At 36.8% G+C, this 17,809-nt stretch overlaps 1 protein-coding gene across 8 annotated transcripts in view; it reads right to left on the bottom strand.

The window, feature by feature from the left end:
* IntS9 (integrator complex subunit 9) overlaps positions 1–17,809 on the bottom strand; it is a 370,946-nt gene that overhangs the window by 321,718 nt on the left and 31,419 nt on the right. For 7 of the 8 annotated variants that reach the window (XM_090373281.1, XM_090373278.1, XM_090373279.1 and 4 more), the window contains exon 4: positions 16,636–16,698. In XM_090373281.1, the coding sequence (XP_090229407.1) occupies positions 16,636–16,698 (63 nt within the window). Of the gene's footprint in view, positions 1–1,609; positions 1,725–16,635; positions 16,699–17,809 lie in introns of those variants that run through there. The other variant, XM_090373285.1, reaches the window with a different exon arrangement.

The raw sequence follows: 17,809 nt of genomic DNA, 5'->3' as shown, positions 1-17,809 counted from the left end.
ATGTAGACCCGAAAGCTATCTTTGTATCGCCATTTTCGATAATTTTGGATACTCATGTCAAAGAGAAAGCAAAATGTTTCACAAGTAGTGTTGAAACGAGCACGTCAGATGACAGGTCGATGAGATCTTTTTTGCTGAATGGTAATTTCGGGACATGAAGTTTCAAAAATAAAGGGATCATGAATCCAATACAACTTTTTTTTCTGGAGATATATTAAATCGTTTGGAAAAATTATTAATTAGAATTGTTAGGTGGGTGGCAATGACATCCCTAAATTGTAAAATGTCAATATTATTGCTATTAACAAAATCAGAAAAACATGGGAACATTTCAGTATTATTTTGCTCAAATTCAGTTTTCCAAAGGTTAATTTTTTTTTGAAAGCTTCTGAGTACTAATATTCTGAGTTCCCTGTCCTTGTTCAGCCTTAAATTAAACTCATTAAGTTTTTCAAATATATCAACAAGGTAGCTAAGATTTCCAAGCCATTTTTTTAATTGTAAACAATTGAGCAAGATTCTGATCTGTATTTGATAAAAACAATAACACTTCATGTTTTAGTCAAAAAGACGTCGCAATACTTTACCACTGGGTAACCACCTCACTTTCGTATATAAAAGAAGCGTTTCATACGCGGATCCCATTTCATTACAAAGTATAGTGAAACGTCTGCTATTTAAGCTTCTTCTACTTTCAATAAAGTTGGTCACACATACTGCGACTTTCAAAACTTCATGCAAATCAGTTTGCATTTCCTTGGCAACTAATACTTCCCTATGTATAATGCAATGATTAAAAACGATATTTGGAGCAATTTCCTTTACCTTTTAAAACATTATTTTCTCCTGTTAATGCAGCCATCAGTACAAATCACAACACCACTGTTCCACGTTAGATTATTTGTTTGAAAGAATATATTTATAACATTAAAAACCTTCTGGCCCGTCATTCTTCCTTCCAAAGCTTTGCAAAATAGAAAATTCTCCAAAATATCTTCCTCGTAGCAGTATCCAATATATACAATAAGTTGAGCAAGGTTTGAAATATCTGTGGATTCATCTAATTGTATTGCAAAAATTGGACTTTCTCTCAGTCGATTTAATAAATTGAATTTTATGTTGTCCGATGACTGTAAGATGCCTCGAAACTGTGTCTCTGGACAGAGGAATGGGTTTTAAATCATTGCTGTATTTTTCTCCATGCATTATTGAAATAATTTTTATTGCAGCAAGGAGAATGCACTCAATTATGAAGCAGAATAAAGCTTGTGTGCAACCAGAGCCGACGGAACACAGTAAGCATGATAAGCAGGGCATAGGGGCACAAACATCTGGGGGCACCGAAATTCAAAATTTTTATTATAATAATATTTAATAAAAGTATCTCAAGGGCACCAAATACATTTCTGTCTAGGGGTGCCAAAAACCCTAGCACCGCGCCTGCGTGCGACACACTTGCTATGTATATTTACTGCTCCCACACATTCGCACCTCTGACTTTTAGGCAATACAATACAGGCAATTAGAGAATTTGTCCTGTAGGAAGCATGAATTAACAGCTAAAGGGATTACCGTAAGGGATTAATTGAGTAGAAGTATCAATACATACTGAGAAGTCGTACTAGTCAGCTGCTTTTTGTGTGTCCATAGCCAGTGAACAAATTAAGGTGCGGTGGGCAGTAGGGTTCATTCGTATCTCAGACTTAGTTCGAATAGCAAGGTCTCTACACCTACAGTATTGAAAAAGCAATTTTAACAACATATTTTTAGCTTTTATATACACAGAAATAAATTTATTTAAAAATTTCCACAACTCCTCTGGGGGTCGCACTCCACAGTTTTAGACTATGAGATCTCTCCTCTAATGTTTCATTAGCATTTCTTCTACAAATGTTAGTACAAAAATTAATAAAGAATGCCTGGTATGGTTGTCATGCGAGGTGAACCACGCGAACGGGTGCTGGCAACAATTAGCAGTTGGAAAATTTGGGGAGCATACCTAAGCGTTTTATATAATATAAATTAATATAATAAAATCACAGCATGAACAAACAGGTGTACTACTATTTTAAATACAACTTCACTAATTATTTGAGACAACACTGAGATATACATTTTTACAAAAAAAAAAAAAAAAAAAAAAATCAACAAAAAAATTAATTTTTGAATGCATCCAAATGATCAGCCACTTGCAAACTAAGAGAAAATTTTCTTTCTGCCTTTCCACATCAAACTAAGATTCATGAAATATTTTATAACAATCATGAGTACAGATTGTGTCTGATTTCTACACTAAATGGAAAATTTCTAAACGTTAATAAAGAAAGTTCTGAGAAAGCATTTTTAATGACCCGCAAATCAGAAAAGTCATGAAGGTCAGTTACAGTTATGAGATTTGAAATGATCTTTAAAAAGTAAAATTAAGAATAAACAAATTAATTAATCAACATAGAAAGCTTTTGAAGCCATGATTGCTAATTTATAATCTCTTACTGCTAATTTCTTAGGCAGTGTTAAAGGCAAAATTTGTTTATCTTGTAGAAACGATGCTGAAAGCTTATGCCATGGTAATACCGGTAAAAATCTTAACTGGTATTTTGGTATTTTTAATTTATGAAAAAAGGATATCGGTATTTTTCACAATAAATTTTGATGACAATTAGGTGCAATAAAGTAAGGAAGAAACAAGTAATTACTTGAATACACGTTTTAAATCAAATTTTTATTACAATAATAAATATTCTAGCAAAAATTATTAAACATACAGTTATTCTAAAAACATAAAAATAAGCATCCACACTACCTGTCCGAATAAAGTTAGCTCTTAAGAAACTCAATAGGTTTATCGTTTAAATTGGATCTAATTTTTGTACATATTTAATTAGCGGCGGAAAACGACCTTTTGGATTCTGTGCTGGTTGGTGCTTTTGTACTGAGATAATCATAGACAAGTTGCAGTTAATCCCCCACTTTATTCCCTCATCTTCAAAAAATCTTATTTCCTTTTTATTAAAAATAAAAAATATTTCCTTTTTGACTTTTTATGGCACTATATCATATTAAGAGAAAGCAAGGGGCTGACGTTTACGCTTGGTGAGGAAACCAAATATAAGTTGTTGTTGTTGTTGTTATGGAGGCTTAATGGCACATAAGCTGCTAAGGCTATAATGTGCCTATTCACTTATTATATTAAAACATGAGTTTTCCATAAATCAGAAGAAAATCTGAAATCAGAAATAATTAAAAGTCCCAGTTTGCCTGAGGAAGTCAAAAAATTCAGAAATATTTGCCTTATCACCAATGAGATTTTCAAGAGTTATTGGTTTATGAAGGTTAACCAGTGAGATCAAGGATGAACTTCTATCTTGTTTATAATAGGGGCAGCCAATAAAAATATGTTTTACAGTCAAATTGTTAGAACAATGTGTACATTGTGGTGGATCATCTCCTGTGAGTAAATGAAGGTGGGTCAGATGGGTATGTCCTATTCTTGCCCTTGAAAGGACTACTTCTTCTCGTCTCGATGTACAGACACTGGAGCGCCAAATTTTCGGATCATGTTTAAACTGAAAGAGTTTATTATTAGTCTGAGAGTGCCAGAGTGCTGTCCATTGTGATAGGCAAGTAGCATGAACGGTTAGTGCATAATCTGATGCTGGAACAGGGATATTGGTTAAATCTAAGGTAGTTGGATTTTTTGCAGCTTTATTGGCCAGTTCATTGCCTAAAATACCGGAATGTGCTGGAATCCAGCAAAAAGTGACCAGTTGGTTGCGTTCTTTAATTTGCAGTAATAAGCTTCTGATTTCATCTAGAACAGGGTGAACTTTATCTGAGGAATTACATAACGACATGATTGAGCTGAGGGAATCAGTGTAAATAACAGATTTTAAGGAACAGTCAGAATAGAGATTTTCTAAAGCTAGTTTGATTGCATATAATTCAGCAGAAAATATACTAAATTCTGATGGAAGGGAAACTGATACAATTGTATTCGGAAACACTGCAGCTGCTCCAACATTTGAATTAGAGCCATCTGTATAAATTGGGGAGAAATCAGTATATCTTTGAGTGTGAACTGCATGAATTTGGTTGACATTTGATGCTTGCAAAGTATTCTTTCTCCATTGACAGAGGAAGTGTCACAGGTTGGAAGAGGAGGAGGAGCCCATGGTGGTTGAGTATAAGTTGCTACTTGCTTTACGGAATGGATGAAAATATTCCAAACCTGCGTCAGTTCAAAAAGGCGAAGACCAGCTGGTTTTACTATGCTAGGTTTGTTTCTGTATAGGTTTTCTAACGGTGGGTTGAAAAGGTATGACTGAACTGGATGATTGGCACAACTTTGTATCTTGACAGCATATTTCAGTAACAGTGTTTTCCTGTGTAAAGTTAGTGGGGGCTCGTGAGCATCAATGTAGAGACTATGTACTGGCGATGTTCTGAATGCATCAACAACTGCAATTCTCAAAGCACTGTGTTGAATGGGATCAAGCCAGCGTAATGCACTCTTTCTGGCAGAATCATAGATGGGAGCACCATAATCAAGAAGGGACCTGATTAATGCCCTGTATAACCGAAGAAGGGAGGTACCCGATCTGCACCCCATGTTTGGGCAGATAAAGCTCTTAGTATGTTTAACTTTTTTAGACATGAAATTTAACTTATTGTCAAGGGTTAATCCTAGAAATCGGATGTTGCTGGTGACCGGGCCAGAGACGTTAGAAATTTGAAGTTCAGGATCTGGATGAAGTTTGCATTGTCTACAAAAATGAATAGCAACTGTTTCTGCTGTGAGAGCCGATAGCCGTTGAGGCTCGCCCATTGTTGAATTTTATTAAGAGTGATATCTGAAGCTGTCTTTCAATAGACCTCATGTTTTGAGAATGACAGGAGATGGAAAGGTCATCTGCATAAAGGTAAGTCTCAACTGTATTTGGAAGCTGCTTAGTGATAGAATCTATTCTCAGAGCAAAAAGAGTGGCACTCAGTACTGATCCCTGTGGAACATTTTCTTCCTGGATGAAAGTTGCGGAAAGGGCATGTTGGTATCGAACTTGAAATGATCTGGTATGTAAAAAGTTCTGAACAAATATAGGAAGATTGCCTCATAGTCTGAGAAGGCAAAGATCACTAAGTATACCATACCACCAGGTGGTATCAAAAGCCTTCTCTATGTCTATTGAAACCATTACTAGATGTTCATGTTTGACAAAAGCATTACGGATGGCAAATTCAGCCTTGACTATAAGATCTAAGCATGACCTATTTTGACGAAAGCCATATTGACTATGGCTCATTAGCTGTTCCGACTCAATGATCCAGACTAGTCTTCTGTGGATAATTTTCTCAAGAATTTTGCTGAGGCAGCTTGAGAGAGAGATATGGGTCTATAGCTACTGGGGTTGGATGGATATTTTCCAGGCTTCAGGAATGCCAAAACTGTAGAGTGATGCCAAGAAGCTGGAAAAACATTTTCTAAAAATATGCAATTGTAAAAGACCAGGATGCGGCACAAAGCTTTGTCATCAAGATGTTGTAGCATGACATAATAAATCCCATCTGGCTGGGCAGCACCATTGTGGGCGGTTTTAATGACATTTAAAAGTTCAGAATATTGCAGAGGTTTGTTATATAGGAGAAGACGGGCAGTTTGAAAGTGAATAGCATGCTTTTCTTTAGTGTTTTTAATTCTTTGGAATGCAGTAGTATAGGCTGATGTTGCTGAGATTTCTGCAAAAGTATTGCCTAAAGCATTAGCTATATCTACAGGATTAGAGAGATCTTTCCCATTCCAGGAGAGGATTGGAGAAGGTATGGTAGAAAACTTACCAGACAGCTGTCTAATTTTTTTCCATATTATTTTGAGATCAGTATTTCTGTGAAAACTGGAGGCAAAACGGGTCCAGGATTCTTTCTTTGCTTGCTTTTGTATGAAGCGTGCTTTTGCCCTTAATTTCTTATAATTAATGAGATTGACTGTGCTCGGACATTGCCAAAACAAATTCCAGGCTTTATTTTTTGCTCTCTTTGCTGTGGTGTATTTGTCATTCCACCAGTAATTATAATGCTTTCGGCCCGGGGGATTTGATAGTGGTATCGTGTCTTTAGCACATTTAGAAGATGCGACGTGATGTAATCTGTCACATCATCAATATGCTGGAGGTGGATTTTTTCCTCATCAAGGTCGATTGATGACTGAAATTTTGCCCAGTATGCTCGGACAAATTTCCACTTTCTGTGGGGTTGAGTTAAAGCAGTCTTTGCTTTCAGAAAGTTGCTCACTATTGGGAAGTGGTCACTGCCCATGGGATCGTTTATTACATACCACTCTATGGTTGGGACTAGTACTGGTGAACAAATTGAGAGATCTATTGCTGAAGTGTGTCCTGCTGGGAGCTGTACGTGTGTCGGTGCACCAGTATTGAGTATGGTGAGATTTAGTGCCTCTAAAAACTTTCAATTAGCCGGCCCCATCTATCCAATTTAGGAGAGCCCCATAATGGGTGGTGCCCATTAAAGTCCCCTAATATACAGAGAGGTGGAGGTATCTGTATAAAGAGGTCTTCAAGATCTTTTAAAGAGTAAGTATGGTTTGGTGGTAGGTAGATTGAGACAAGAGTTATTGCAGTATGGAGAATTATACGAACAGCAACAGCTTCTATTTCAGTTTGGAGTGGGATATGTTTAGTTGGGATCTTCGAGTTTACTAGGATTGCTACACCACCATGGGCAGCATTAGCTGTATTTCGATCTCTTCGATAAAGGCAATAGTTCTTTATCAAAGGAGAAATTTGTGAGGTTAGGTAAGTTTCCTGTAGACAGAAGGCAACTGGAGAATGTCGGTTAATTAGGTATTGAATATTGTCAGTGTTGCAACGAAAACCTCTGCAATTCCATTGTAAGATACTGTGGTTCATTTAGGTTTAGTTGAGGATGATTCATCTGACTGTTTTTTGTTTGAGGACCACTTTTTCTGATCTTTTTTTGGGAAGCTGGGGCGTCCAGTATCCATAGTGTCATTTGCATGAAGTTCTAGTATGGGTTCTTCATGATCTGAGTGTACATCTACTTCCATACTATTGGTGGATGATTCAGGTTTCTTGTTGTCTTTAGTAGTTTTTAATTTTTCTTTGTCAAGCGGGATTGTCCGAGTATCAGTTGGGATGCTGATTGGAGTGTTGGTCGATTCACTGGTTTTAGTTTGATGTGTGTCTTTTCCTGAGTTAGATAATGTATTTTTAACCCAATTAAGTGATGCCATAGATGTGCTGGGAGGTATTGATACATCTGTTTGTACTGCTGTTGAATTAAAGCTTCAAGTGTGAGATGCATATGAACGACTGGGCATGGTCAACATAACCTGTCTGCGTGCCTCAGGGTATGTGACTTTGTGTTCAATTTTATATTTTTGAATTTTCTTCCCTGTTTTCCACATTTCACAATATTTTGAAAATGCTGGGTGACTTTCTATGCAGTTGGGGCAAAATCGGACTTGATGCTGAACAGTCTGCTTGTGTATGTTCCTTGGAACCGCAAATAGGACAAATTGCTTCTCCTCTGCATGCTTGTTGGGAATGTCCATATTTTTTGGCATTTAAAACAACGAATGGGATTAGGGATATAAGCCCGAATTCGGCAGTTTAAATAGCCAGCTTTTACTGAGGATGGCAAATCCGGGGTACTGAAAGTTAAAATGATTGACCTAGTTGGGACGAGATTTCCATCTTTTTTAGTCATTATGCGTTTGGCATTGATTACTTTTTGATTACTCAGTTCTTGAACTAATTCCTCTTCAGATATTGTAAGTAGATCCCATTCGGTTATAACGCCTTTCGAGGAATTTAAGGCATTGTGTGGAGTAATAGATACTGGCAGGCCACCGAATGTCGTTGTTTTGAGCAGCCACTCGGAATGTTTGGAGTTGGCTGTTTCAATTAATAGGTCTCCGGATTGCAGTCATTTAACCATTTTTGGTGTTCCAGCAATGGATTCCAAAAATCTTTGGATGACGAATGGTAATAATTTGCCGACAGGCTGGTTGGAGAGAGAGTATATCACCAGAAAGTTTGGCCTCTCATTGCACTGCACTTCTCTTCAGAGCCTTTTTGGTTGGCTTAATTCATCATCACTGGGTTTATCTGGCCTTGAGTTTGAAGGCTCTAGAGCTGGATAGTCGTTTTCATCCACTGTTACTCCTTTTAGCCCTGGAGGATAACTTTTCCCCCAGATCACCAGCCCTGCCACGGGGAGGCAGGAGCAGTGCCACTCGGAGGCCAAGCGGTTGAAGTGTTAGTTGATTAGTAGAACTAGAAATATAGGAAAAAGAAAGGTGTGTTTCCTCTCTGTGTTCTAACTTGTGGCTTTCAAGTATAGAACTAGTTTTAAAGAAAGGCTGTTGATAGAAATGTAGGAACTTAAAAGGAAATAATTTCAATCACTTTACAAGAGTGCTCTATATATCACAAGAATATCGCTTGGCCTCGAAATACGCTTGGCACCCGGGCCCAAATCTAAGTTGTAGGGGTGGTGTTATTTATTTATTAATTTTTATTTCCCTGTACCTTAGTATCGTTGTCAATGACTGGCCATTGTTATGATTTTCGTACAGCAGCTCCCCTCAAGCACTAAGCCCCACAAGCTACCTGACTGTTAAAATATGAGAATTTCCAGGAGCTGAGGGCTATCCCCCTCCACACACACACGAGTATATATATATTATATATCGTATATATATTATATGTGAGTTTTCAGTTTCTCAAGAGCAATGACACAAATATAAAACAAAAGTCATTTATCATACAAATCTACTTACAGTACATAATTGGTGTTCATTTACATCTAATCTATTCATTTTTTCTCATTTAATCTGTTAATACGTGCTATCATTTCCATAAAATTTCTCTCAATTAACAATCTCAACTCTCTCTCTCTCTCTCTACAGCTTCAAACACTTAACTAATTCAATCTTAATCACTTCCTCATATTTCTCTTAATCACCAATATCAATTCTCTTCACAACGGCAATCCATAAGTCCGTAACTTAATGCTGACAATTCCATGTATTCTCTTTTAATTTAGCAATATCAATTTTCTTTACAAATTCAACCAATAAACCAACTCAATACTAAACATTTCCTTATTTGTCGTATTTCTTCAACCTTACTCTAAAATAATCTCCCACTTTATCTAAGTACCATTTCCAAAACAACACAGGTCAGAGGACTTACCTTCCTTCTCTTTCACGGTGGGATTCCTTTCACGGAGTGTGATGATCTCTCTCTCTCTCTCTCTCTCTCTCTCTCTCTCTCTCTCTCTCTCTCTCTCTCTCTCTCTCTCCCTCCCTCCCTCCCTCCCCTTCCTGAACTCTGCGCATTTCTGCTGTATAGCTCTTACAGTACTGTCTTATTTCGGGATTTCGAGAACACTTCTCTGTTAATACTAAAGGAAATTACCACAGCAGCAGTAGAAGCCAGGGCACTATCTGACTGTTTTTTCAACTTCTGGGTTCAGTTTGTATCCAGTTCTGGGAGTGTCCAGCTATATAGTGAAGGGTTCTGCCAGGCATGTTCCTGTTCTAGAAGTTAATCCAGAACTAGCACTGTAAGTCTGCAACTCCTCCGAACAACCATAAACCCCACTTTTGGTGCGAGCACCTTACTTATTTATTGAATTGATTGCAAGTTACAATCGCCCCCTGTACTACTTTTTTATACGGAAGCTTATGTGCAAACCCCAGAGGAGTTTGCACGCATTTACATATCTCCCCTATCAAATTTAAACCTGACCCAATCATAGTATTATTCTTTAAACTCACTCTTCTTCCTAAACACGAATATTTTTCCCACACAACGAAACACTTTCATCTTTTACCTGAAGATCACATACCTTTGAACTGTTCCATACTGACACCCTTTCCCAAAATGCACTAAGTGTCGCATCCTCAAGTAGCGGTGTAATAGAGGGATTAAACTATTGTTCAGAAGCTTTTAATTTTAACCCTTCTGCACCTGCCACACCACTGTTCACCATATTCTTTAACGCACTACCAGGCCTACTGCCACTAATGGAAATATTTCCGTAATGATGTTTTCGTTATTCCTTAAGTGCTTTACTTCCACACACACTATATTTACTAAAAGAAATACATTTGTAAGATTTTATGTTTGTTATTTGGTTTTTAGGAGCATTAGCAACTAAGGCCATATTGCTCCGGGGATATGCGGTGGTCATTCCCTCTCTGACCTTTCCGAATCCTCCATATTTGGTGGTCACGGGCTCAAATCCCGGTCTAATCAAGAAGCGTGTGCTACGCACTGCTGCTCCTGCCCACCTGGCTATGGAGGCGCCAAGATTTTATGTCTTACAGTTTCATGACATTTTCAGGTTTCCATTGCATTTGTACTGTGTATAAAAATCCCCATTTGCAAATTCAGCAGTATTAATGATTAATTGCTGTCGATTTTATAACTTTATGTGAATAAATCATGGATAATTATTTTTTAAACTAATACCGAAAAACCGGTATTTATGTATCAATAGCGGGATTTGAATACCGGAAAAAAATGACTGGGATCCCGCAATCTCGGTATTGTAAGCTCTAGTGATAATATATCAATAAATACTAACATATATACAGTGGAATCTCGTTAATAGAAAATTCAAGGGGCCTAAATTTTCACAATTTTAACTTTTTTTTTTTTTTGGTACATACTGTATACCTAAGACTAATAATAATAATAATAATATCAAAAATTAATTAATAAAATAAAATAATAAAAATAAAATAAAAACAAAAGCCTTGTCTAACAATACTGTAATAGGAATAACATATTTTTTAAAGATTTTATTTTAATTGTAAGATAAACTAAGAGAAAAGCAATATTAATGGAAATGAAAATATTGTACAGTATATACTGTATTTTGATATATACAATATTTTAGTATCACAGTAAAAAGAATTACAATCTTAATATAAAAGGAAACACACGAACCATTAACTTTTTAATAAATTAATCTAATTTAAAGAAAGAATCCAATGTTGTTTGCACAGTTTTTTTCCTATATACATTTTTAACTACAGCACAGATGTTATCAAATGCAATAGTTGTTTCTTTATTGTTACTGCAGGCCAACACATTCTCTATTAAGTTCAATGCATTTTGGACATCTTTTTTAGATGGCAGTGTTAACACTTCTTCACTTTCGCTGGTAACAAAAACATCAATCGTTTTGTTTGGTACCCAGCAGCTCTTCCGGCGTTGCAGTGGTAACAACTTCATCATCCACCTTCACAAACTCTTCAAATTTGCCAACAAAATCCATATGCTCCTTCAAATTCCTCCATTCCTCACTGTTGCTATCACATTTGTCTGCTGGACCATGTTTTTCGATGATGTTCTCTCCAAAGCCACTCTTTCTGAAGCAGTTGATTATTAAACTTGAGGTAATACTTTCCCAAGCAATAACAAGATTACGGATAGCATTCAAGACATCCAATTTGGCTGCAAATTGTCCCCTCTTTCTATGTTGCAGATCAAGTACCTTATCAGGCGGGCTCTATATGCTCTCTCTCTTGAGGTTATAAATAATGCCTTGATCCAGTGGTTGCATTAAACTGGTGGTATTGGGGGTAAAAACAACAGCCGTATATTTGTCAACTTAAGTGTCTCGGCAGAATGTGCTGTAACAATGGTCTAGAATCATCAAAATGTTCCTTTTTTCTGAAGCCATTCTTCTGTCCAATTTTGTTAACCAAGACTAAAAATTTTGACCGTAAGCCAAGCACTTCTATTGGCCTCATAATCACAGGGAAGTTGGTTAACTGCTTAAAAACATCTTTTCTTGGAAAACTTACCAATCACAAGTGGGCATAGTTTTGTACTGCCATCTGAACTGCAGCATAACAGAACAGTGAATCTTTTTTTACTTAATTTTTCACCATGACAAGCCTTTCCTCGAACAGCAAATGTTTTGTTTGGCAGCAAATTATAAAATAAAACTGTCTCATCAATTAAAAATATCCTTTGCCTCATATTTTTCAAGGATGGATCATACAGAACACAACCAGTATGTAGCCTTTTCTTTGTTGACAAATCCAGGTTCACTGCAAACATTTCGCGAAACCAAGTTATTCCTGTCTTTAAACCTTTGGAGCCAGCCACTGCTGCATTTGAAGTCGCTAATACCCTGTTGCTGAGCTAGACAATTTGCATTTTCTTGCAAAATCGGAACTGATATTGGCAAATTAGATGCATGCATTTGCTGGTACAACTCGAAAAGTTTTGTTTCAAGTTCGTGTTTTGCACCACGAATTCGTTTCCTGTTTTTCATCGCTGCTCCAGTGTCATGCACTTCTTCAAGTCTTTTTCGGTTTTTCAATATTGTAGATAAAGTAGGTAAAGGGATGTTGTATTTCTTTGCAATGTCCATTTTGCTTCTTTCCATCCTATCAGCCTCTTGTATAATGTTTAGTTTAATTTCCAGGCTTAATTCTGTCCATCTACGTTTTGTCGCCATAACACTGCTAGATAAGATTTAATATAAACAAATTTTAAATTAATTTAAAGACACAAGTTCCGAAAAAGACATCAACTCAGATAAAATGGCATAAAAAATAGATTGCTGTATATGATAGCAGACGACTCTTTGAACTGGGCTAACAATTGCAACTGACCTTATTCCCATGGAGAGTGAGGGATTGCATGTAAACAACTTAGATAAACTTTTTATTTTTTTGTTAATTTAACAACTCCTTCAGAAAGATGTTTTTCAGAGTTGTTGTTCGTTTGGTTTTTAGGAGCATTAGCAACTAAGGCAATATTGCTCCGGGGATATGCAGTGGTCATTTCCTGACCTTTCTGCATCTTCCATATTTGGTGGTCACGGGCTCAAACCTCAGTCTAATCAAGAAGAGTGTGCTACGCACTGCTGCTGCTCCTGCCCACCTGGCTACAGAGGCGCCATTTTTCAGAGTGCACTTGATCTTATAGCTACCATAACCTGCTTTTGTTTACACAAAATTAATTTCTAACAAGTGCCATTCTTTGGGAAGTAGGGAGCCAGGTGGCCGGGGGGGATTAATCGGATTGCTCTGCCAAGATTTGTTCGTTCGTTATTTGTTCGTTATTTGGTTTTTAGGAGCATTAGCAACTAAGGCCATATTGCTCCGGGATATGCGGTGGTCATTCCTTGACCTTTCCGCATACTCCGTATTTGGTGGTGACGGGCTCGAACCCCGGTCTAATCAAGAAGCATGTGCTACGCACTGCTGCTCCTTCCCACCTGGCTACGGAGGCGCCCGCCAAGATTTGTATTAAACATACAAAATGACAATATTTATTTCTCACGGGGTGAAAAAGAACTTTGTAATACATATTGTAATGCTGTATATGATAGCAGAAGACTCTTTGAACTGGGCTAACAATTGCAACTGACTTTATTCCCATGGAGAGTGAGGGAGTGCATGTAAACAACTTAGATAAACTTTTTATTTTTTTGTTAATTTAACAACTCCTTCAGAAAGATGTTTTTCAGAGTTGCTGTTGTTGTTCGTTTGGTTTTTAGGAGCATTAGCAACTAAGGCAATATTGCTCCGGGGATATGCAGTGGTCATTTCCTGACCTTTCCGCATCTTCCATATTTGGTGGTCACGGGCTCAAACCTCAGTCTAATCAAGAAGCGTGTGCTATGCACTTGATCTTATAGCTACCATAACCTGCTGCTTTTGTTTACACAAAATTAATTTCTAACAAGTGCCATTCTTTGGGAAGTAGGGAGCCATGTGGCCGGGGGGGATTAATCGGATTGCTCTGCCAAGATTTGTATTAAACATACAAAATGACAATATTTATTTCTCACGGGGTGAAAAAGAACTTTGTAATACATATTAATCGAATTTTGTAATTAATGAATATATTTACATAGAAAAGCCTATCTTTTTGCAGGGGAATGGTATGTACTTCATATAAACCGAGTTTGTATTAACGAGATTTTACTGTATATATATCCTATCTCATTTGACTATTTTATTATTGAAAACAAATCATAAATGTCTGCTGTTGCCGTATAATACAGTTGTAGAAGACTGCCAGGTAGTGGTATATATGCTTTAGGAGTTCTATTTTTTATTAGCAGTCCACTGAGTACCAAAAAATGTGATCAAAAAGTTGTAGGACTGACTTTGTATCCTGAAACTATGCAGAATCGTAGCAAGTTATAACTTGTCGGTAACTCACCTAGACATAGTAACACGTGACTCACCCATTTATCTGCAATGAGCCTGAATTGGCATTTGTTGAACAGGTTTTACATGTCGCTTTGCATTTTTCAAATGTGTTAATTTACCAAGCACTGAATTTGCAACAATATTTGATTCAAATTAGTGAAAACTACAACAGAAATCCATGAAATATTAAAAACAGTTTTTCAGAGAAGATTCTACACGTTATTTAAAGACTTTACAGTGGTCTGCAAAATTTAAAGGGGGCCACTTGTCCATCAAAGATGATCCAAACTTTGGCCACCCTTCAACTTCAAAAACTAGAAATTGAATTGCTTGTGTTCATAATCTCATTAAGAGTGATCAAAGTTTAACTATTTGTGAAATCAATGAAATAATTTAATTCCTTATGAGACATGCCAATCAATTTTAACATACAATATGGGAATGCAACATGTTTTCACCAAGCCTGGCATCTTCATGGATTTTTTTCAACATGCTGCTGTTACAAATACTTTGTTTCTTCCATCATTACAGGTGACAAATTAGGGGGCTATAAAACAAACACACTGCCCCAGTCCTCTCAATGGGAGACTGTCTTCTCCAAGGGGGAGCAAAACATTCTAAATCAAATGTGGAGATCATTCTCATTGAAATTTATTTGACTTACAAGTCATTATTCATTATGAATTTGTTTTGCATGGTCAAACAGTAAACAAGGAATACTACAAAACAATTCTTGAGTCATTAAACGATGCAGTTCAGAGAAAATGGACAGAAAAGTGGGTTTTGGGAAATTGGCACTTCTATTGTAATAACACCACACACACAGTGCTTTGCATTTAAGCATTTGCAAAATAATCAGTCACTGTACAGTCAGTCCTCGTATAACACGTGTTTACGCTACACGAATTCGATCATACACGATTTATAAATAGGGGAACGATATCTTAAATAACACAAACCGAATTTGCTTATGCACGATTCGCCTTTGTGTTTACAAGAAATGGCAGTCGAACGCAAAATCATCCCAACCGAACGCAACACGATAGGAATGAAGAGAAGATTCTGAAAATGTATTTATGTTTTTTATATCAGTGAAGGGGAAACACATTTCACCATAATAATGTAAAAACGAACACAATTCCTCGGTATAATCGCAAATGCAATTAGATCGAGTTCTACCAGTTTATAACAGATTCCACTAGCAGAAATGCAACTGGAAATTGTTTTTATTGTTTTATGGTAGTAACCCCTAGAAATGTGCTTTAGTAAAATGTGAGGTGTTAATCTCTGCCTTTACGGTGTTGTTTATTCAGTTGCTACACGCGCGCAGCTTTGTTTATGTGTATCAAGCGTGCCTCCTCATTTTGTGATTATGTTTTATTCCCTAAAAATGAATAAAATACTTAAAAGGTGTGAAAAGGAAGCGTCCCGGTGAAGACACTGCAGATTCAGAGAGAAAAAGAAAAGCGATATCGATAAACAGAGGCGGACTGGATCAAAAATTCTTACCCGGGAAAATTTGTAGTGGCTTCATACTAGCGTTTATGACCAAAATCACACTGGCCTCCGGCCCACCGGGGTTTCCCCGGTAAGGCTTATGGCCAGTCCGCCTCTGTCGATAGAGAAAAAATATGAAATTGTGAAACGCTTTGAGTGAAATAAAAGACCATGTGATATTGCATGTGCTATAGCCCTAAATGAGACAACACCGAGAATTACAAAGAATGCAGAGAAAATAAAAACAACTTTCATAGCAGGAACAACTCAAAGTGTAATTAAAACCCATTAGATTAAGACACAAAGAATTGGAAGAGATGGAACGGCTGTCATCTGTTTGGATAGAAAATCACACAAAAAAACAAGTTTGCTTACGATAGAAGCAAAAGCATTAGCAATATTTTATTACTTAATAGTCGTAATAAAATACTTACGTATTTTATTACGATTATTATTGTGTTTGGTAATGTTTTGGTTACAAATGTGTGTTCGATCTTGGGTGGTCGGCACCTAACCCTATTTTTCCCATAGGGCCTGTTGTTTATATTGCACGAGGGTTTATAGGAACACAACTATTGTGCTATACGAGGACTGACTGTGTTCCCATCTGCATGCAATACTCACAGATTTAGCTTTCTGCAATATTTTTTTTCCCTTTTGTTTATTTCCCAAACTTGATAAGATGTGCAACAAATTAGGAAATAATTCATAACATCACAGAAACTATTAGTAATTTCAAAAGCATTGGAATTGATATATAGTGTCAGGCACTAATTCAAAGAAGATTCTCTCTCTCTCTCTCTCTCTCTCTCACACACACACACACACACACACACACACACACACACACACACACACACACACACACACACACACACACACACACTTTTCTGAATTCCTCAATTACTTACTTCAGGTAATATGAATTCAGGACAGCTATCTATGAAAACATTGCTTCCACATTCACGAAGTTCCTATAAAATTTTTAAAATTTTAGCATTTTTATAAATACAATGAAAAATAATAAAACATTTTTCTTATAATAACTGAACATTTTGTTACATTTAAAATGTATATTTAAAAAACATGTTTATTTGCGAATCTTCAAAGTTCAAATTTCACTTCTAAATGAATTTGTTACTGATATCGGCTCCCTACATTTTTACATATTTATCCCTTATGTTACTTTACTTCACTTGTTTAGGATTTAGTTCAGTGTTATTATGTTTTAGGCACCTGCAGTCATAGTACAGAATGAAACAATTTTATTTAATGATTAACTAGTAAGATTCCACAGTAAATTGTATCACAGACAGGGAGGTAAAAACTTTTGCAAATTTGAGCTTCGACTTTTTTTTCCAGATTAGTATTAGCAGTGGCATATTAGGCAAGAAAGCAAGCTTATACAGCATCAACCAAAAAAAAAATCCACTTCCCATTCACCCCTTCATCCACACAACAACATATGGAAATTTGTTCCAGCAATCAACCACTAAAGGCAAATTTCCACAATTTGTATTCTGCAACTGTCTTTCCACAATTTGAATTTATGCCTTATCAGGTTCATAATCTGGGCAAGAGGAAGAATCCGATCAGCACTGAGCTTGCTGAAACCATTTAAAGGCTTAAACACCTCAATCAGATCACCTCACAGGTGGCTAGTCTCCAAACACTGCAATTTGCAGAAATTAAGCCTTTCTTGGTAACAGCATACCTTTGTTCCCCTCACCAATCCGTTACCTTTCTCTATACCGTTCCAGCAGATCTATATCCTTTCTAAAATGAGGCCTCCAAACCTGTATGCAGTACTCAAAGTGTGGCCTGACCATTGCCTTATACAAGAGAATAATCACCTCCTTATCCTTGCTAGCAAAGTTCCTGTATATCATTGACAAGACCCCATGGCTGCTTTGGCAGCCTTTCTGCACTGCTCAAAAAACTTCATATCTGATCGCACAATTACCCCCAGGTCTTTTTCATTCTCCACTACTCTGAGTGTAGTACAGCACAATTGGTATGTTACTCTGACCCATTAACAAATGCAAAGTACTGCTACCCATATGCAGTACTTTGCATTTATTAACG

Source organism: Mastigoproctus giganteus, chromosome 5, assembly GCF_048544385.1.
Source record: "Mastigoproctus giganteus isolate SK-2022 chromosome 5, ASM4854438v1, whole genome shotgun sequence".
In the NCBI taxonomy this organism is placed as follows: Eukaryota; Metazoa; Arthropoda; class Arachnida; order Uropygi; family Thelyphonidae; genus Mastigoproctus; species Mastigoproctus giganteus.
This window is presented reverse-complemented; position numbering and strand designations above follow the sequence as displayed.